Source organism: Oncorhynchus keta, chromosome 2 (assembly GCF_023373465.1).
Source record: "Oncorhynchus keta strain PuntledgeMale-10-30-2019 chromosome 2, Oket_V2, whole genome shotgun sequence".
Taxonomy (NCBI): domain Eukaryota; kingdom Metazoa; phylum Chordata; class Actinopteri; order Salmoniformes; family Salmonidae; genus Oncorhynchus; species Oncorhynchus keta.
The window spans coordinates 27730898-27752517 of NC_068422.1; the positions used below are offsets into that span (position 1 = coordinate 27730898).

General features: G+C 43.3%; 1 protein-coding gene and 1 long non-coding RNA gene across 3 annotated transcripts in view; one reads left to right on the forward strand and one right to left on the reverse strand.

Annotated features, from left to right (window-relative positions):
• LOC118366122 (transmembrane protein 150A-like) overlaps positions 1-21620 on the forward strand; it is a 33671-nt gene that overhangs the window by 6953 nt on the left and 5098 nt on the right. Inside the window, exons 1-6 of one of the 2 annotated variants that reach the window (XM_035748541.2) lie at positions 9950-10949; positions 12791-13006; positions 18671-18718; positions 19097-19159; positions 19488-19555; positions 20530-20660. In XM_035748541.2, coding sequence (XP_035604434.1) covers positions 10813-10949; positions 12791-13006; positions 18671-18718; positions 19097-19159; positions 19488-19555; positions 20530-20660 — 663 coding nt within the window. In that variant the 5' untranslated portion in view covers positions 9950-10812. Of the gene's footprint in view, positions 1-9949; positions 10950-12790; positions 13007-18670; positions 18719-19096; positions 19160-19487; positions 19556-20529; positions 20661-21620 lie in introns of those variants that run through there. The other variant, XM_052474766.1, reaches the window with a different exon arrangement.
• On the reverse strand, positions 5352-12972 carry LOC118366131 (uncharacterized). The gene is made up of 4 exons (XR_004821887.2): positions 11077-12972; positions 8530-8596; positions 6173-6360; positions 5352-5501 (listed from the first exon to the last, which is right to left on the reverse strand). It is a non-coding gene; the product is annotated as an uncharacterized LOC118366131 (long non-coding RNA).

Here is a 21620-nt window from a genome sequence, read left to right on the forward strand (position 1 = left end):
TTAAGACATGGATTGTGTATTTGTGTCATTCAGAGGGTGAATGGGCAAAACAAAATATTCAAGTGCCTTTGAATGGGGTATGGTAGTCGGTGCAAGGCACATGGGTTTGAGAGTATCAAGAACTGCAACGCTGCTGGGTTTTTCACGCTCAAAAGTTTCCCGTCTGTATCAAGAATGGTCCACCACCCAAAGGACATCTAGGCTGTGTAAGAGGCGGCAGGTAGCCTAGTGGTTAGAGCGTTGGACTAGTTGGACAAGATCGAATCCCCGAGCCGATAAGGTAAAAATCTGTCGTTCTGCCCCTGAACAAGGCAGTCAACCCACTGTTCCTAGGCCATGATTGAAAATAAGAATTTGTTCTTAATTGACTTGCCTAGTAAAATAAAAACATGTCAGAGAGCCATTTTGATTAGTACCCGTGCAGCTTCAGTTCTCCTCTGTGTGGGTTCATGACCTTCTAGGTGCATCTTGTGTGTGTTCTGTCAGTATCCCTCACTGTCCCTTTAAAAGCCATGAGGCAGTAGGGCACCAGTGTTATATTGCTCTACGTGCAACTTAACACTATATCTACACTGTGGAATAATGATAGGAATTCACAGGAATATGTATTACATGTAACAAGGCATGCAGCTTGGAAGTATAGAGGTGGGAAAAAATAGATGCTGACCATCTCCTCACCATCACCACCTTGGTACTCATGTTCCTAGTAACCATTGTCACTCTCCTTTTCCACCCAACCTAAATGCTTCAGCAGATTAGAACAATCTCAACCAGTACCATATGCTAGCCTGTTAAAGCACCAGCATCTCATCTAGCTAATGCTATAAGGTTGGAACTAAAACGCTTGCCCTGTGCACCCGGACACACCAGCCCTCATCCTTCTCCTGTGTCGCCGTCTCCAAGAACAACCACTGCCTGATACTGTAAGTCAGTGTGGGAATGCAAAAAAAGAGACTCACACAATGGCCTCTTTCTATTCTCACTCTAACAGACTAACCTGGGGAGGGCAACGGCCATGTTATCATCGCCTGACCTCTGACCTCCGTATCCCAGCGGGCATTGTGGTTGGTCTGTCAAGGCCCAGTCTATACCTCAGTGTTTCATTTTTAGGGACTGTACACTTTTGTAAATAATGTACGCATAAAAAAGGGGTGTTAATCCTTTCTTTCTGTTTTTCCTTTGATAGTGGATGTGTAAATTATATGTTCATAATTAAGAGTAGATTTATTTGTATTTTTCTTCCTCGTTTGGGAAAACAAAAAATATTCAAATGGCGCAGGAACAGAAGGCAGACGTTTTACGCACCCCCAACCGATTTGTGTTTTTTTTGTTTGTTTATCTGCGTTGTTTGTAACTTATTTGTTTTACAATTGTTGTACATAATGTTGCCGCTACCGTCTCTTATGACCGAAAATAACTTCTAGACATCAGGACTGCGATTACTCACCACGGACTAGCAGAATCCTTTTTCTTCTTTCACGACTCTGACGAGCCCGAGGCGGAAGATCTACGACTCCCTCGGGGAACAAGCCCTGACCCCAGGGCTGGCAGTCTAAGGGCTGGCAGTCTATGTATTTTTGTAAACCACAGCTGGTGCACGATATCAAAGGAAGTCTCGAGCCATTGCTCGCCTGAGGTAGAGTTTCTCATGATAAGCTGCAGACCCCCTTACCTACCGAGAGAGATTTTGTCTATATGCTTTGTAGCTGTTTACATACCACCACAGTCAGAGGCTGGCACCAACATATAATTGAATGAGCTGTATTCCACTATAAGCAAACAAGAAAATGCTCACCCAGAGGCGGCTCTCCTAGTAGCCGGGGACTTTAACGCAGGGAAACTTAAATCAGTTTTACCTAACTTCCTAATTTCCCAAATTCTTCCGAATTTCTAACATGTTAAATGTGCAACCAGAGGGAAAAGAACTCTGGACCACCTATACTCCACACACAGAGATGCATACAAAGCTCTCCCTCGCCCTCCATTTGGCAAATTACAAGCACAAATTAAAGCAGGAAGCACCAGTGACTAGGTCAATAGAAAAGTGGTCAGATGAAGCAGATGCTAAGCTACAGGACTGTTTGCTAGCACAGACTGGAACATGTTTCGGGATTCCTCCAATGGCATTGAGGAGTACACCACATCTGTCATTGGCTTCATCAATAAGTGCATCGATGATATCGTCCCCACAGTGACTGTACGTACATACCCCAACCAAAAACCATGGATTACAGGCAGCATCTGCACTGAGCTAAAGGCTAGAGTTGCCACTTTCAAGGAGCGGGACTCTAACCCAGAAGCTTTAAGAAATCCCGCCATGCCCTCTGACGAACCATTAAACAGGTAAAGCATCAATACAGGACTAAGATCCCGTACTACACCGGCTGTGATGCTCATTGTATATGACAGGGCCTGCAAACCATTACAGACTACAAAGGTAAGCACAGCCGAGAGCTGCCCAGTGACACGGGTCTACCGGACAAGCTAAAGTACTTCTATGCCCACTTCGAGGCAAATAACACTGAAAACATGCATGAGAGCACCAGCTGTACAGGAAGACTGTGTGATCACACTCTCCTCAGACAATGTGAGTAAGACCTTTAGACAGGTCAACATTCACACGGCCGCAAGGCCAGACGGATTACCAGGACGTGTACAGCGAGAATGCGCTGACCAACTAGCAAGTGTCTTCACTGACATTTTCAACCTCTCCCTCTCCCTGTTTCCGATGACAGAACAGTGGTAAGCCTGATCCCCGGCAACAATGAGACAGCCTATAGGCAGGAGGTCAGATACCTGGTTGTGTGGTGCCAGGACAACAACCTCTCCCTCAATGTGAGCAAGACAAAGGAGCTGATTGTGGACTACAGGAAAAGGAGGGCAGAACGGGCCCCCATTAACATCAACGGGGCTGAAGTGGAGCGGGTCGAGAGCTTCAAGTTCCTTGGAGTCCACATCACCAACAAACTAACGTGACAGTCATGAAGCGGGCATGACGAAGCCTATTCTCCCTCAGGAGACTGAAAAGATTTGGCATGGGTACTCAGATCCTCAAAAGGTTCTACAGCTGCACCATCGAGAGCATCCTGGCTGGTTGCATCACTGCCTGGTATGGCAACTGCTCAGCCTCCGACCGCAAGGCACTACAGAGGGTAGTGCGAACGGCCCAGTACATCACTGGGGCCAAGCTTCCTGCCATCCAGGATCTCTATACCAGGCAGTATCATAGGAAGGCCCTGAAAATTGTCCAAGACTCCAGCCACCCTATTCATAGACTGTTCTCTCTGCTACCACACGGCGAGCGGTACCGGAGCGCCAAGTCTAGGTCCACAAGGCTTTTTTCCGCCTCATGAGTCTCCCAATCACGGCCGACTGGGACACAGCCCGGGATCGAACCTGGGTCTGTAGTGACGCCTCAAGGACTGTGATGCAGTGCCTTAGACCGCTGCACCACTCAGGAGGCCTAGCGGTGCATTTTCTGTCCCCAGAAAATAGAAGTTCTTATTTAGTGTAAAATGTGGATTGCAAAAGGCTTTAAATATAATCTCAGGTGTCCTTTACACCAAATATGGATCTTGAAAGGGAATTTAATGCATTTTAAACACTTTTTGTCAGTTGGTGTAAGAGTTTTTGCCATGTCCCAAGGTGTTATCAAGGTGTTATCAAGTCTTAAAATAATAACATTTTACACTTTTCTTAATTATTTTAAAGTATCAATATTTTTTTTCTTCATGATTATTGTATTTATTATTATTTTATTTAAGATTTTCTGTGTGTCCCCGATACCACTTTCCACCTTGTTAGTTTGTTGTAATTCTCTATTTAAGAAATCAACCCCTTCCTACAATATTCAGGAAGTGTCATCATTTCTTATGGGTAAAAAAAAGAAGTGTGAAGCTAAATAAATAAACACTAAGTTTATCTATTTGTCCATGTTTCATGTTGTTAGTCTGTATGTTCCACTCATAAATTACACTGTTAGGCTAAATTACAGAGAAAAAAAATTATACGATAGCTCAATCTTTCCACCCTGTTAGGTTTCACCTTGTTAGGATTTGGAAAAATTGGAAAATGCACCCCAATGTTTACGTGCCTGAGCTTGATCGATATGTTTTTCTGAAAGTCAAACATGTCCTTTTTCTGAGAGAACCCATACATTTGTGGCAGGGAGAGGTGAGGGGAGTGGTAATTGAAGGGAGATACCTTGCAGCCCGCTGGCTCCACCCCCCGAGCCTTATATGGACTTCCTGCCCCAACGAGGCGAGCCTGTGGGTCATTAAGCCAGGGAATTCTTGGGGATAAAAGAGGATGCTGCAGAGAATGGAGAGGGAAGCGAGTGAAATGGCTGTGTGGTTACCCCACTGTGTACAGAACCGGTTTGGCCGAGGACCTGAGTTTTATGATTACCCCTGGAGAAATGGACTGTGAAATGATTGGTGAATTCCCCCCTTTCCCCAGTGTGCAAAACTCCCAAATAAACTCCCCATTTGCATTCTAGTTGTGCTCCTTGTGTGTGTTTGGTTATTGAACTTGGTGACATGGAAACCCCACACCCTTGAACCTGCTACAATATACAAACATTTTTCCAAAAGATTTGAGGTCCAAATGGCACCGCATTGTAGGAATAACCCGGCTGGTGTTTCTGCTGGTCCTGGCATGGTTTGGAAACCTGTTCAGAAATCCTGCGCTCATGAATGTGCACTGTCAAAGGACACTGATAATGAAGTTGACTTCATAGATTTTATTGGTAAGTTTATCAATACGACTCAGGTTGTGGAAAGCAGAAATGCCAGGTTGAAGGTTCTTGTGGAGACGGAAAAAGAGATATTGGGGGTATGAGATGTTAATGTTGAAATGGTTGTTGACATGCTGAACAATCCTAAGGGTGGAGTGTTTCAGCATGATATAGATCAGGGGGTTGGGGAGTTTTTGGGGGGGAGGGGAAGGGTGTGATAGAAGTTAAGGTATTTATTTGGATTTATTTTAATGGTAATACTGAATTGGTCAGATCATGATTGATCATATATTCCAGCACAAGCGATTGTTTGCAGACCGCTATGATATCGGAGAATTCCTTTTAGAGCATGTACTTCCATTTTGTAATCCTTGTTTTTGCTAGATTAGTGGGAATGACAACTTCCAGTTCTTCGGTGCGGTGAACTACATTTTTTTTTATTCAGAAGCAAGGTTAGTCCTACAAAATGACGGCCAATTACTGTGCACTGACAATATTTATGTAGAATCAATAACAGTAATTTTCTCGCCACACTAATAGACAACAGCGCACAGAACACTTCTAGGTATTTTGAAATTGCAATGCTGAATATTATTCTCTCATCATGAACATTGCACTATGGTAAGCCTTGTCTACCTGGTTTGCATGACATCGATACAACAGGCTGTTTATCTATAGGCATGGGGGCCGACAGTTTTATGTCTCCAAACTTGCGTTCCAACTCGGTGAAAACGTTTGCGTTGACATGATCCATTTCATCTTCCACCTAGAGAAACAAAACAAAAAGAACAGCTATAACAGACATAAAAGCTTAATACTGTTCCCACTCCTCCCTCACTTTATCCTCATTCTGCCTCTCTATGGGTTTCTCCCTCCTCACTTTATCCTCATTCTGCCTCTCTCTGGGTTTCTCCCTCCTTCTCACTTTATCCTCATTCTGCCTCTCTCTGGGTTTCTCCCTCCTTCTCACTTTATCCTCATTCTGCCTCTCTATGGGTTTCTCCCTCCTTCTCACTTTATCCTCATTCTGCCTCTCTATGGGTTTCTCCCTCCTTCTCACTTTATCCTCATTCTGCCTCTCTATGGGTTTCTCCCTCCTTCTCACTTTATCCTCATTCTGCCTCTCTATGGGTTTCTCCTCCTTCTCACTTTATCCTCATTCTGCCTCTCTGGGTTTCTCCCTCCTTCTCACTTTATCCTCATTCTGCCTCTCTATGGGTTTCTCCCTCCTTCTTACTTTATCCTCATTCTGCCTCTCTGGATTTCTCCCTCCTTCTCACTTTATCCTCATTCTGCCTCTCTATGGGTTTCTCCCTCCTTCTCACTTTATCCTCATTCTGCCTCTCTATGGGTTTCTCCCTCCTTCTCACTTTATCCTCATTCTGCCTCTCTATGGGTTTCTCCCTCCTTCTCACTTTCCTCCTCTCTGCCTCTCACCTGTTCCACGTCATCCACCTCCGGGATCCACCTCCGGGATATAGAATTGCAGCATGTTCTGGATGCCATTCTTCAGGGTGACAGTGGAGCTGGGGCAGTCGGTGCACGAGCCAACCGGCTTCAGCTTTACCGTGCCATTCTCAAAGCCCTTAAAGATTATATCACCGCCATCCTCCATCACTGTGGGTCTGTGTTAAAAGGGAGGGTTTATTTGTTGAGTTTATTTGTCACTGAACAACATAACAGGTAATATTACAATTGTTATTAAAAACTAGGAGGGAGAGAAGAATGGAGGGGATGAAGAAGAGAGGTTTAAGAGGGGGGAGGGGATGGGAGAATTTGTACCGAGCTGTCCTTGAAGATGACATCACTAGTCTTTATTTCATATCAACATAATTTCTATAATTTGTTTGTGGAACAACTTCAGTGCCCAAACAATCTGCCTGAGGGTGGTCTACAGAGATAGGTGGAATGGGCTGAGAGTAGTTGAGGGGTGGGGTTAAATCTGCATGCTCTGTAATGATTATGACCGAAAACACTACAGATTCACTTCCGGTCACGTTTCAGGCTCCTGGCAGAGGCAACAATGTTTCTGTTTAAAATGTCCGGGGTAAAGTTCATGATGCAGTTCACCTTCAAGGTCAACAGCGAAGCAGCACCGCAGATATTGAGATGAGCAAGATGCAAGAGTTCGCTCTCACAGTCACAGACAGTATCTGCGCATGTGCACGGGTTCACTTCACGCTGTTGACAGCATGACCCACTATGCTGTTTACGTTCTTCATCTATCTTATAGTTGCTGAATCTACCTTTAACAAGGGCCCCAGGACCAGTGGAAGGAAAATAGCCCGATAACATTAAAGATCCACCACCATATTTTAGGTTAAGTATGTTTTTTTCTATTGCATATGCATCTTTCTTTCAACACCAAATCCACCACTGGTGTGCATGGCCAAATAGCTCTAATTTCATGTCATCTGACCAAAGCACCAGTTCCAATCCAAGTGCCAATGCCATTTAGCAAACTCCAGGCATTTATATTGGTTGGATGACATGAAAATAGAGCTCCCTGGCTACGCACACCAGTTGGGGGTTTTGCGTCAAAAGAAAGATGCATATGGTGGTGGATCTTTGATGTTATGGGGTTATTTTCTTCCACTAGTCCTGGGGCCTTTTTGTTTTTTTATTTAGTATATAAATATATATAATTTTTTTATCCCCGATTTCATGACTACGATCTTGTCTTATCGCTGCAACTCCCCAATGGGCTCGGGAGAGGTTGAGTCATGCGCCCTCAGAAACATGACCCGCCAAACCGCGCTTCTTAACACCAGCCCACTTAACCCTGAAGCCAGCTGCACCAATGTGTCGGAGGAAACACTGAGTGGCGCAGCGGTCTAAGGCACTGCATCTCAGTGCGAGATGCGTTTCTACAGACCCTGTTTCGATCCCGGGCTGTATCACAACCATCCGTGATCGGAGTCCCATAGGGCGGCGCACAATTGGCCCAGCATCGTCCGGGTTAGGGGAGGGTTTGGCCGGGGTAACCCGTCATTGTAAGTAAGAATTTGTTCTTAACTGACTTGCCTTAGTTAAATAAAGGTTAAATTAAAAGTAAACTGACGCTGGGCCAATTGTGCGCTGCCCTATGGGACTCCCGGTCGCAAACTGCGATGCAGTGCCTTAGACCACTGCGCCACTCGGGAAGCCCCTGGGGCCCTTAAGGTCAACGGCATCATGAACTTTACCCAGTACCAGGACATTTTAGCAAAAAACCTGGTTGCTGCTACCATTAGGCTGAAACTTGGCCTAAAAGTGGATCTTCCAGCAAAATAATAACCCCAAGCACATCAAAATCCACAAAATGTTTTAATTGACCACAACATCAACAGTTTGCAATGGCAAGCCTAGTGAAAACCTGTGGTTTGAATTGAAGAGAGCAGTCCATAAGTGCAGATGAATGATATCAAGGATCTTGAAAAATTCTATATGGAGGAATAATCAAAGATCCTTCAATTATTATTGTTTTCTCTTTCTCTGAGCAGTTGTATCAGTACAAAATAATATCCCATTTTCTTGCATACAACAGACAATATTTTAATTATTTATGTTATACTGTCATTTTTGCTCATCTTTATCAACTTTTTCAAATCAATGACAAGGATTGTGCAAGTGCACAATTTGGGAGAATGTTGAAAATTTGGACATGGCCCATGAATTGACTCAGAAAATGTAAGTTAAATTGTATTTGTGACATGATCCATTCAGTCATCATGGTCTAATTGCACACCATATCCCAGAGCAAATGGATAGGGTTGGTAAATGAGGGTTTAAACTTTAGTGTATTTATTGGGTACCTTGGTCACTGTGATGAAGTCAGGGCCATAGAACACACTTTTCACTCCTTCCATTTCAAACAGGTTTCTGTGAAAACCAAGGGGGGTCAACAAACAGTGGAGAAGCACATTGCACGTTGCAATAGATTTTTTTACTTGAGGCATGCGCAGAACTGTAACTTAGGTTAATCAGTACAGTAAACCTCTAAGAAATATGTTCCTAGAGCACAAATGATTATCTTTGGTTCGAGTTCTCCTACAGCAGTTCATGTACAAATGTCACTGGTTCTCCCACACTCTGAAAAGCAAACAAGCTGATGTTTAGAGAACAAGTTTATTCACACTGTCTGGTTTTGTCATGGTTACTGCTCATTGTTCATTTTTCCAATATGGGAAAGATGCACTGAGTACAACCCAGGGAATAACACATTGAAGCAATTCCACTTGTTTCCAACGTGATCCCCGACGGAATAAACACAATATAGACAAAACCAGAAAACAACAGTAATCCCTACAGTAAAAATACAACCTGGTATTACACAGCATAGAATAAATACATTTAAAATAAGAGATAGTCAACCAATACTATTCCCATCATTTGTTATCCCGGACTCTCAAAACATTATACATTAATAAATCTATATTGCTATCAATACAACTGTAACCACAATCATTTGAGCATATAGCTACAGGTAACTGCCAAAATAAAGGAAACATCAACATAAAGTGTCTTAATAGGGAGTTGGGCCATCACAGGCCTCGACATAGATTCTACAAGTGTCTGGAACTCTATTGGAGGCATGTGACACCATTCTTCCACGAGAAATTCCCTCATTTGGTGTTTTGTTGATGGTGGTGGTAGAAAACGCTTTCTCAGGCTCCGCTCCAGAAACTGTTCAATGTGGTTGAGATCTGGTGACAGACACACACACACCCTTTAATCCCACTATGCACCATTGAGACCCTTCTTTCAAAGGCACTGAGATCTCTTCTTCTAGCCATGGTAACCAAAATGATGGGCAACTGGGCATTGTTATACATGACCCTAAGCATGATGGGATGTTAATTTCTTAATTAACTCGGGAACCAGGGTGCGATGACACAAAAGCATAAAAAAGGCAAGTACATACCTACGTCTCCTGAGTACAAACCTTTGTCCAATCATTTTCTTCTCCTGAATACAAACCAAGTAAAATGACCTATAAATCTACTTGTGCTCTTGAGAACATCAGTCAGCAGTAGTGAGTGCTCTGAAGTCAAGCCAGACCAGGATGAAGTACCTGCAGCTACAGGTGTGGTAGACACTTCCAGTGTTTGCCATGGGAGTCCTGTCACAAATGATTTTGGACCGGTTGGAGTGAGATTTAAGGAAAAAGTGGATTCCTGCTTTTTGGCCAAACCGTACATTGATTCAGGCACGGTAAAGGACAAGCTGCGAGCGGTTACATCTTTGAAAGTTTAGAGAAGTGGAATTGTTGAGATGTGTTCTGTATCCTCTGCCCAGAGGCAGCGGGCACAGTGCATCACACATCTCGTGGCTCAACCTGTGTCGTGCTCAAAGGGGTGACTGGTGGGTAGTGTTGAGGTGGATCAAATGAAAAAGAATATCCCTGGTGTTTGTGACACCCACCTTTTGGTAAGATGTAGACCCAGTGGCAATGTAACTGAGAATATCCTGTCTGTCTTGTTGAACTTTAACAGAGTTTCTACCTGAGAAGGTTAGGTTATATTTGCTATTCTGTGAGGGCCTATGTTCCAAACACGCTACGGTGCTTTAGGTGTCAAGGATTCAGACATGTTGCAGCAGTGTGTAGAAAGGAGATCCCACAATGTGAGAAATGTGCAGAAGGGCATAGTCAATGGGAGTGTAAAGTTGGGTTTACAAAAAGCACTGTGTCAACTGCGGGGGCACCCATGCAGTTGGAGATCCGAAGTGCCCTGTGAGAGAGAGACCGGTTGAGTGGGGCAGAAAGTTTCCTATGAGGCAGTGAAGAGACTAGAGGACAGCCCAAAGGTGAGATAATCAACTGGGAGTTCCCCAGTGAGTAGGTCTGAAGAAAGACCCAGAGAGGATGAGTTTTTCAGTAAGGTTGGATATCTTGTGATTATAGCAAAGGTGATCAACTGCACTGCACTGAAGGACTGCAAAATCACAGAGCATAGATGTGGTAGTCGCATCGGCAGAAAAATATTTGGGTGAGAGATTCTAGTGCAGAAGATGTACAAGGAGTTTTGAGAAAAGGGGTTAGATGGTGGTGCAATTTAAGAGTTTCCCCTCCCACTTTTTTGGGGGGGGGGACCAAAATGTGCGATCTGCACTCCGACGTGAGAAAGGCAGAAATATGCAACACAGCGTCTAGTCTGCCAGAAATTCACACGAAGAACTCCGGAACCACACCTGTGTGGAAGCACCTGCTTTCAATATACTTTGCATCCAAAATGTACGCAAGTGTTTCCTTTATTTTGGCAGTTACCTGTAGTTCCACTTGTAGGCCTAAAACATAACAACTAGCCTTTGAATGTGGTTATTCTAGTTAGTAAATGCGATCAGAAAGAACGGTTTCTCACCTGCGAACTGTGTGGGTACTGTCAGAGGCAGACGTTTTCGGAAGTTCTGGCCAATGTGTATTGTGTGTGGAACTGGTTTCTCGTTTTAATTGTAAGCCTTTAACAGACAGTTATGTCAGGTCATGTATTTAGATGGTCGGACATTCATTCAACAGAGTGAGTTTATCCTTACAAACCCAATCTGTTGGATGAATGTCCGATGGTCTTGAAACATTAACTTGAGACTGTCAAAAAGCAAAGAAACAACAAAGCAGCTAACGTTAGCTACCTATGGTTGTGCAGTGACACTGACTAAGCTAGGGAATGCCTCAATGACCAGACTGCAGAACAAAACGGAATGATTTTTAGTTACCTAGCTAAACGTCGTTAGCTACGTCACTCAATCAAGTTGCTGATGACGGGTTTAACGTTAGCTACATAACCGAAGAAGACCCAGGCAAACAGAGTTCTTGTTATACTTCTTGGCCCATCGTGGTTGTTGGCTGAACTTTATCATTAATACATTTAGGGAAATTTCAGCTGCGCAACATGAGGATGGGATTAGGCTAGGACCTGGTTTGACATAGACGATGTGGCAGTTAGGGTTTAGCTACTGAACTGAAATCACAGCAAGACTTTCATTAAGTTGGTATACCCAAGTAGAACTCTTAATTTCATAGAAAATGTTTAAACTCAAACCTAAAATGTGCTGTATTTCGTAACCGAATCAACTGTAGAAAACTCGATTTTAAGCGGGCCGCCATGATTTTATTTGTTTTGAAAATGAGGACTCCAGACAGCTGGCTTGACATACCCTGTTTAAAATTGATTCCAATTGCTCCACTGTTCATTAATCGTACGTTTACTAAGTAAATATTCATAGTCATTACAATAAATAAACATAAATTCAACCTATATAGTTAGCTAGATACATTTATAGAAAGTACGAATATTGGCATCTGAACAGCCAGCTACTATTGAGATTAATTAACTGTTGGTTCTGCACACTATGCAATGATAAACATAAATCGAATTCTTGCATGTAATGTATTGGGATTTTGTTGCTGGTACTAAAGCAAAATATAGGTATTTAATGTAAATGATCACTGAAGTGGGAATATGTGTGATAAACTACATAAATAATAATCTCTAAATTTGGTATGCATTTTGTCAAATTTGCCACTATAGTTTCCGGAATTTGCAACAAGATGTTAAACACAGGAATGACAAGACATGCATTCAATGCAGAACTTCGACAGCCCATTTACTACAAAGCTGCAGTCAATCTCATAATTTACCATAGCATAAAGTTTGATTTCTGGACAACTAATAACACATATTTTTTAAGCTAATCTGAAAGTTATAGTTTACAGTTCAGTAAAGGAATCTAAGAAACGTATAGTTGGCTAGAGTTCCACACTGCCCCTGGGGAACTAGAGTTTGACCGCTATGCAGTCTACAGTGTGCTATGTAATTTAAAACAAACAGGGAGATAGCGTCGAGAGGGCCCACCCCATGTTTCCTCATGTCTGTCCTCTGACAGGACAAGGTGGTACTCCCTTCCAAAAGGAGTGGCAATATTGGTTAGAACTTTAGTTTCCTCTGCTGCTCTCAAATGGCAGGAATGTTGTCTGGGTGGTGGAAGGTACACAGACAAACTGGTACTACGTCAATCTGCTGGATATACTTGAATGATCGAGTTTGGTAACAGGACATACTTATTGGGATTCTACAGTTACGATGAGGCGTCAGGTTTATGGGTGACTGACTCTGCTGTGGGGGAATCTAGAGGAAGAAATCTTCAAAGTGCCAGAAAGACAGACCGTGTCTGGACCCAGGTTGTCACTACTGTACTTCTGCTGCTGCTCTCACTAAACTACCAAGACATGGTCCTCTGGAGTCTACTCCCCATCTCCCTCTCCTTGGTGTCTCTCATTGGCACATGGGTGACGTAAGTTATATTTATATTTTCTTCTAATGTTTTATAAGATAATAATAACATGTTCTTGAGTTTATTGACTTCGATTTCTCTTCAGCCTGGTCTCATAGACTAGATGTAATTTAGTAAATGTAAATCCGGGACACTCAAATTAGTATGTTACGTTACACTGAGTGTACAAAACATGAGGAACTCTTTCCATGACATAGACTTACCAGGTGAATTCAGGTGAGAGCTATGATCCTTTATTGATGTCACTTGTTAAATCCACTTCAATCAGTGTAGATGAAGGGGAGGAAACAGGTGACATGGACTGTATATCAAATCAAGACAAACTTTATTTGTCACATGCGCCGAATACAACAAGTGCAGACTTTAGCCCTTAACCAACAGTACAGTTCAAGAAGAGTTAAGAAAATATTTACCAAGTAGACTAAAATAAAAAGTAATAATAAAAAAAAGTAACACAATAAGAATAACAATAACGAGGCTATATACAAGGGGCACCGGTAGTGAGTCAGTGTGTGGGGGACAGGTTAGTTGAGGTAATCTGTACATGTAGGTGGGGGTGAAGTAACTATGCATAGGTAACAAACAAACAGTGAGTAGCAGCAGTGTACAAAAGGGAGGGGGAGGGTCAATGTAAATTGTCTGGTGGCGATTTTATTAATTGTTCAGCAGTCTTATGGCTTGGGGGTAGAAGGTCTTGAGGAGCCTCTTGGTCCTAGACTTGGTGCTCTGGCACCGCTTGCCATGCAGAGGCAGAGAAAACAGTCTATAACTTGGGTGACTGGAGTCTCTGACAATTTTATGGGCTTTCCTCTGACACCACCTATTATATAGGTCCTTGATGGCAGGAAGCTTGGCCCCAGTGATGTACTGGGCCGTTTGCACTACCCTCTGTAGTGCCTTACGGTCAGATGCCGAGCAGTTGCCATACCAGGCGGTGCTGCAAGCGGTCAGGATGCTCTCGATGGTGCAGCTGTAGAACCTTTTGAGGATCTGGGGACCCATGCCAAATCTTTTCAGTCTCCTGAGGGGGAAAAGGTTTTGTTGTGCCCTCTTCATGACTGTCTTGGTATGTTTGGACCATGATAGTTCGCTGGTGATGTGGACACCAAGGAACTTGAAACTCTCGACCCGCTCCACTACAGCCCCGTCGATGTTAATGGGGGCCTGTTCGGCCCGCCTTTTCCTGTAGTCCACAATCAGCTCCTTAGTCTTGCTCACATTGACGGAGAGGTTGTTGCCCTGGCACCATGCAGTCGTGGGTGAACAGGGAGTACAGGAGGGGACTAAGTACACATCCCCGAGGGGCCCCAGTGTTAAGGATCAGTGTGGCAGATGTGTTCATACCTACCCTTACCTGCTGGGGGCGGCCCATCAGGAAGTCCAGGATCCAGTTGCAGAGGAGGTGTTTAGTCCCAGGATCCTTAGCTTAGTGATGAGCTTTGAGGATACTATGGTGTTGAATGCTGAGCTGTAGTCAATGAATAGTATTCTCGCATAGGTGTTCCTTTTGCCCAGTTGGGAAAGGGCAGTGTAGAGTGCAATAGAGATTGCATCATCTGTGGATCTGTTTGGGCGGTATGCAAATTGGAGTGGGTCTAGGGTTTCTGAGATAATGGTGTTGTTGTGAGCCATTACCAGCCTTTCAAAGCACCTCATGGCTACAGACATGAGTGCTACGGGTCTGTAGTCCCGGATGACTGCCTTGCCTGGTTCACCAATTACTTTGCAGACAGAGTTCAGTGTGTCAAATCGGAGGGCATGCTGTCCGGTCCTCTGGAAGTCTCTATGGGGGTGCCACAGGGTTCAATCCTCGGGCCGACTCTTTTTTCTGTATATATCAATGATGTTGCTCTTGCTGCGGGCGATTCCCTGATCCACCTCTACGCAGACGACACCATTCTATATACTTCCGGCCCGTCCTTGGACACTGTGTTATCTAACCTCCAAACGAGCTTCAATGCCATACAACACTCCTTCCGTGGCCTCCAACTGCTCTTAAATGCTAGTAAACCCAAATGCATGCTTTTCAACCGTTCGCTGCCTGCACCCGCACGCCTGACTAGCATCACCACCCTGGATAGTTCCAACCTTGAATATGTGGACATCTATAAGTACCTAGGTGTCTGGCTAGACTGTAAACTCTCCTTCCAGACTCATATCAAACATCTCCAATAGAAAATCAAATCAAGGGTTGGCTTTCTATTCCGCAACAAAGTCTCCTTCACTCACGCCGCCAAACTTACCCTAGTAAAACTGACTATCCTACCGATCCTCGACTTCGGCGATGTCATCTACAAAATTGCTTCCAATACTCTACTCAGCAAACTGGATGCAGTTTATCACAGTGCCATCCGTTTTGTCACTAAAGCACCTTATACCACCCACCACTGCGACTTGTACGCTCTAGTCGGCTGGCCCTCGCTACATACTCGTCGCCAGACCCACTGGCTCCAGGTCATCTACAAGTCCATGCTAGGTAAAGCTCCGCCTTATCTCAGTTCACTGGTCACGATGGCAACACCCATCCGTAGCACGCGCTCCAGCAGGTGTATCTCACTGATCATCCCTAAAGCCAACACCTCATTTGGCCGCCTTTCGCTCCAGTTCTCTGCTGCCTGTGACTGGAACGAATTGCAAAAATCGCTGAAGTTGGAGACTTTTATCTCCCTCACCAACTTCAAACATCTGCTATCTGAGCAGCTAACCTGAGCAGCTAACCGCTTACCTACCTCATCCCCATACTGTTTTTATTTATTTACTTTTCTGCTCTTTTGCACACCAATATCTCTACCTGTACATGACCATCTGATCATTTATCACTCCAGTGTTAATCTGCAAAATTGTAATTATTCGCCTACCTCATGCCTTTTGCACACAATGTATATAGACTTTCCTTTTTTCCCCCTATTGTGTTATTGACTTGTTAATTGTTTACTCCATGTGTAACTCTGTGTTGTCTGCTCACACTGCTATGCTTTATCTTGGCTAGGTCGCAGTTGCAAATGAGAACTTGTTCTCAACTAGCCTACCTGGTTAAATAAAGGTGAAATAAATAAAATAAAATAAAAAATGCAGGTTACCTTAGTGTTCTTGGGCACAGGGACATGGTGAAAATGTCAGTGAAGACACCTGCCAGTTGGTCAGCACATGCCCGGAGCACACGTCCTGGTAATCCGTCTGGCCCCGCGGCCTTGTGAATGTTGACCTGTTTAAAGGTCTTACTCACATCGGCTACGTAGAGCATTTTCACACATTTGTCCGGAATAGCTGATGCTCTCAGGCATGCGTCAGTGTTGCTTGCCCCGAAGCGAGCATAGAAGTGATTTAGCTCGTCTGGTAGGCTCGTGTCATTGGGCAGCTCACGGCTGTGCTTCCCTTTGTAGTCTGTAATAGTTTGCAAGCCCTGCCACATAAGACGAGAGTCGGAGCCGGTGTAGTACGATTCAATTTTAGCCCTGTTTTGACGCTTTGCCTGTTTGATGGTTCGTCGGAGGGCATAGCAGGATTTCTTATAAGCTTCCGGGTTAGAGTCCTGCTCCTTGAAAGCGGCAGCTCTACCCTTTAGCTCAGTGCGAATGTTGCCTGTAATCCATGGCTTCTGGTTGGAGTAGGCATGTACAGTTACTGTGGGGACTACGTCATCAATGCACTTATTGATGAAGCCAGTGACTGATGTGGTGTACTCCTATGCCATCGGAAGAATCCCGGAACATATTCCAGTCTGTGATAGTAAAACAGTCCTGTTGTTTAGCATCTGCTTCATCTGACCAAGTAACTGGTGCTTCCTGCTTTAATTTTTGCTTGGAATCAGGAGGATAGAATTATGGTCAGATTTGCTAAATGGAGGGCAAGGGAGAGCTTTGTACGTGTGTGTGTGGAGTAAAGGTGGTTTAGAGTTTTTTTCCCTCTGGTTGCACATTTAACATGCTGATAGAAATTGGGTAAAACTGATTTAAGTTTCCCTGCATTAAAGTCCCCAGCCACTAGGAGCGCCGCCTCTGGATCAGTTGTGGCAGCTTTGCGTGATGTATTGTTGTCTTTACCGTCTTGCCCTTTGTGGTGTTGTCTGTGCCCAATAATGTTAGTAACCTGTTTTGTACTGCTACCATGTTGTGCTGTTGCCATGTTATGCCCATCCCCCATCCCCGCAGGAGGCCTTTTGGTTGGCCATTATTGTAAATTAGCATTAGTTCTTAACTGACTTGCCTAGTTAAATAAAGGTTCAATAAATAAAATGTTGCTTAGTGGCTAGGGCCGACCCTGAACAAAACTTTCCAGAAAGAAAGTCCCATGCTGATACTAAATATTTTTATTCGGTTGAGTTATCGTTTAAGATACCTGTAGAGCCAGAGCCACCACCTTACACCCCACCTCACAACGTGCAAAATATAAACCAATTGTTTCACTGATTCATACATTGTGAGACATTTTATTTAACCTTCCTGCTAATAATATTCTAATGACCTCCAACTGTGTACTCTTGCTTAGTCACACTCATCAGTTCCTGGTTACCCATTGTACCTCTCAAGATTATCAGTGTTTTATTATGGGAGCGTACTGTATATCATATTGTAAGTTGAGGGTGTGAGTACAAGTGGATGGATGACTTTTCTGTAGGCGCAAAGCCTAGATGGAGACGGATAACTATTTAGCAGCTTTAAAGGTCAAACCACATTGAACACCATCAGCAACCACACTAGAACAGACTGTCACTTTCTGTTTCAATAAAGCATATAAAGCATACAATTAATGCATTGGCCAATAAGAAAACAGGTCATTAGTTACTAGGTAAAGAATTAGGTAAACAGTTATTTCCTAAAAGACCGATTCACCACATGTACTGTAAGCAATGTGTATAAAGGCCAAAGGGAACAGGTTATTTAAGTTTGACAAAATGTAAATGCTCATAAAAATAAAAACATTTTTTATTTCACCTTTATTTAACCAGGTAGGCTAGTTGAAGTTCTCATTTACACCTGCGACCTGGCCAAGATAAAGCATAGCAGTGTGAACAGACAACAACACAGAGTTACACATGGAGTAAACAGTTAACAAGTCAATAACACAGTAGAAAAAAAAGAGTCTATATACATTGTGTGCAAAAGGCATGAGGAGGTAGGCGAATAATTACAATTTTGCAGATTAACACTGGAGTGATAAATGATCAGATGGTCATGTACAGGTAGAGATATTGGTGTGCAAAAGAGCATAAACATAAATAAATATAAACAATATGGGGATGAGGTAGGTAAATTGGGTGGGCTATTTACTGATAGACTATGTACAGCTGCAGCGATCGGTGAGCTGCTCAGATAGCAGATGTTTGAAGTTGGTGAGGGAAATAAAAGTCTCCAACTTCAGCGATTTTTGCAATTCGTAACAGTCACAGGCACCAGAGAACTGGAACGAAATGCTGCCAAATTAGGTGTTGGCTTTAGGGATGATCAGTGAGATACACCTGCTGGAGCACGTGCTACGGGTGGGTGTTGCCATCGTGACCAGTGAACTGAGAAGGCGGAGCTTTATGAGCTTTAAATAATTATGCTCATAAAATAATTATTACAATATTAGTACAATATTATACATTGAAAAAACATACGCCCTAACATGGATAATTAGGCACTTCAATCATATCAAATGGGTGTGTTTGTTTTGTTGTTTCAGGTATGGCCTGGCATACAGCTATGACCATGTGTGTTCCCTCAACAACTGGTACGTTGTGCTCTGTCTGTGAGAATTCCTACAGACCATTGTGAATGGTTATCTCAGCCAATTCTATGTCAATGAAATACATTGCTTTAATGTAACACAAGCATATTTATAAAGCAGTATTGTTCAACACAAGTCCTGGAGATTGACAGGGTGTCCAGTCTCTTCGTTTTATCCCAGCACCAACACACCTGATTTAAATTAATCCACTAATCATCAACTTGATTAGTTGAATCAGGTGTGTTGCTGCTATTGGGTTGGAACAAACGCCTGCACACCCTGTAGCCCTCCAAGACCAAGGGTGAAAACCACTGCATACTGTATACACACTATACATAAAAGGAAGGTCTGTAACCATGATTATTTCCCCTCTGTCTTCAGGGCCCCCCGGAACCCCTGCGGAAACAATACAACTATGGCATGTTGTCAAGTTCCCACCATAAGGTAACCATAGACCACTATACCAAGGCTGGGGTCAACTAACAGAATTTAATCTCAGTGAAGAAAGTAAAGAAAATAATTGAAATTACAGTAAAAAATTAATACAAATACTTACTGAACATACATTTTTTGAAACAGACTTTCATTTTTAAGTTTATTAATTTAAATTGAATTTAACATTGAATCGAATTTGAACTTTAACTCTGTTCCATTCACATCAGAACACTTAGTCAGCTTTTTAACAGACATTCCTAGAATGTTTTCTGTCACTGGGGAATTTCAGTATTGTTTGAAATAATTGTTTCTTACACATGCTTTGGCCTTGTTGCAGCACGAGTGGAACAAGCTCACCAGAAAACTCTTTGTTCACAGCCACCATCAATGCTGCTTCATTTCTGTGTAAGATTACCTCTGTGACTGTGCAGATTACCCACTCTATACATACACAAGTCAACTTGGATCTCTATGCACTATGCAGATGTCTATACTGACACAAAGATGAGAGTGTGCGAGTATGTGCTCATAATGTTGTAATGTAATGGGAGAATCATGAGGCGTCATACGGGTTAGGGTTGGGTTTGGCCAGCCAGGAAGTCCTTCTCCAATCGCGCTCTAGCAACTCCCGTGGCACACGGTCGCCAAGAGTACGGTGTTTTCTGCGCCACATTGATGTGGCTGGCTACCGGGTTAAACGGGCAGTGTGTCAAGAAGCAGTGTGGCTTGGCGGGGTTGTGTGTCAGGGACGCACGGCTCTCGACCATCGCCTCTCCCGAGTCCGTACGGGAGTTGCAGCGATGGGACAAGACTGTAACTACCAATTGGATACCACAAAATTGAGGAGAAAAAGTGGTGAATGTATCAAAAAATGACAATAAATATAAAAGGGTTTGGTGTATCATATTATGGGCCCTGTGTTTTGGATAATCATGTCACATGACCTGGATTTGAACCTTTATTTAAAGCTTTTTCATCAAACTGTCCCCTTTTCTTTTTTATATCAGATGGTCCAGCACCATCCTCAGACAATTGCTTATATTTTTTGTTGAATTCTTGTTTCTGGAAAAGGCTTAAAATGAAGGTTCAAATCCAGGTCATATGACATGATTAACCAAAGCACAGGGCCCTAGTCATATTTCATATCAAATGTGTTGCTTGTCCTGCTAGAGAATATTTTTTTTCCAGAAAGAAAAGTTATTACGAGTTGATTGTCATTTTTGTGTTATTGAATAATAATCATATAATCACATGGTTTTAGATCAGATGGGATGTTGCACCGATTGTATAAACATGTAATAAACATCTTATGAACATTTGATCAAATATACTGTTATAGATGCATTATAATATCAATATTTTTACTCTCTCCTCCTTAGTTATGGTGTTCTGTATCTTCCACCATGCTCACATCTTGGAGAGGAACAGTGTCCACTCCATGCTCAGTAGAATCGCCCTGGTGTTTGGTGGAGTGGCAGCCGTCGGGGCCTTTGTGGCTGGGAACTGCAATGTTAGTACTTCATGTACAAACAGTAAATATAATATATGCCATTTAGTAGACACTTTTATCCAAAGTAACTTACAGGCGATTTAGGCCTGCGCTGCTGGCTACACTGTACACAACGATGCAGAGAAGAAAAATAATAATAATGGAGCTATATACAGGGAGGACCAAAACCAGTTCAAGTTGCAGTGGTACGAGGTATTTGAAGTAGATATGTACAGTTATCATCTATCCTAAGTGACTAGTCATCAGGATAGATGATAATAATAAGAATAAAATAAAGAACAGAGTACAGCAGCACATGATGAGTGCAAAAGTGTGTGTGTGTGTGTGTGTGTGTGTGTGTTTGTCAGTGGAGGCTGGTGGGAGGAGCTATAGGAGGATGGGCTCATTGTAGTGGTTGGAATGAGTATGTGAGTGAGTATGCATATGTAGTGTATGTGAATGTGTTGGGTTTTTATGTGAGAGTGGTAGTGTGTGTGTGTGTGTACACCACCCTGTTCACAAAAATGGTTTGCTCCTACAGACAGTGAATCACGTCGATGTGGCATGCTATATAAAGCAGGCAGACAAACATTGAGGCATTCAGTTACAGTTTGATTGAATGTTGGAATGGGCAAAACGAGTGACCTAAGCGACATTCAGCATGGTATGATCGTCGATGCTAGGCTCGCCGGTTCCAGTATCTCAGAAACGGCTGGCATTCTGGGCTTTTCAGGCACGATAGTGTCTAGGGTTTACAGAGAACTGTGGGACAAATGGAAAACATCCAGTCGCCGGCAGTCCTGTGGGCGAAAGGAGCTTGTTGATAAGAGGTCGAAGGAGAATGGGAAGAATCGTTTAAGCTAACAGGCGGGTCATAACCAGGCAAATAACGGCGCAATACAACAGTGGTGTGCAGAACCGCATCTCGGAATGCACAACTCATCGGTCCTTGTCACGGATGGGCTATTGCAGCAGACGACC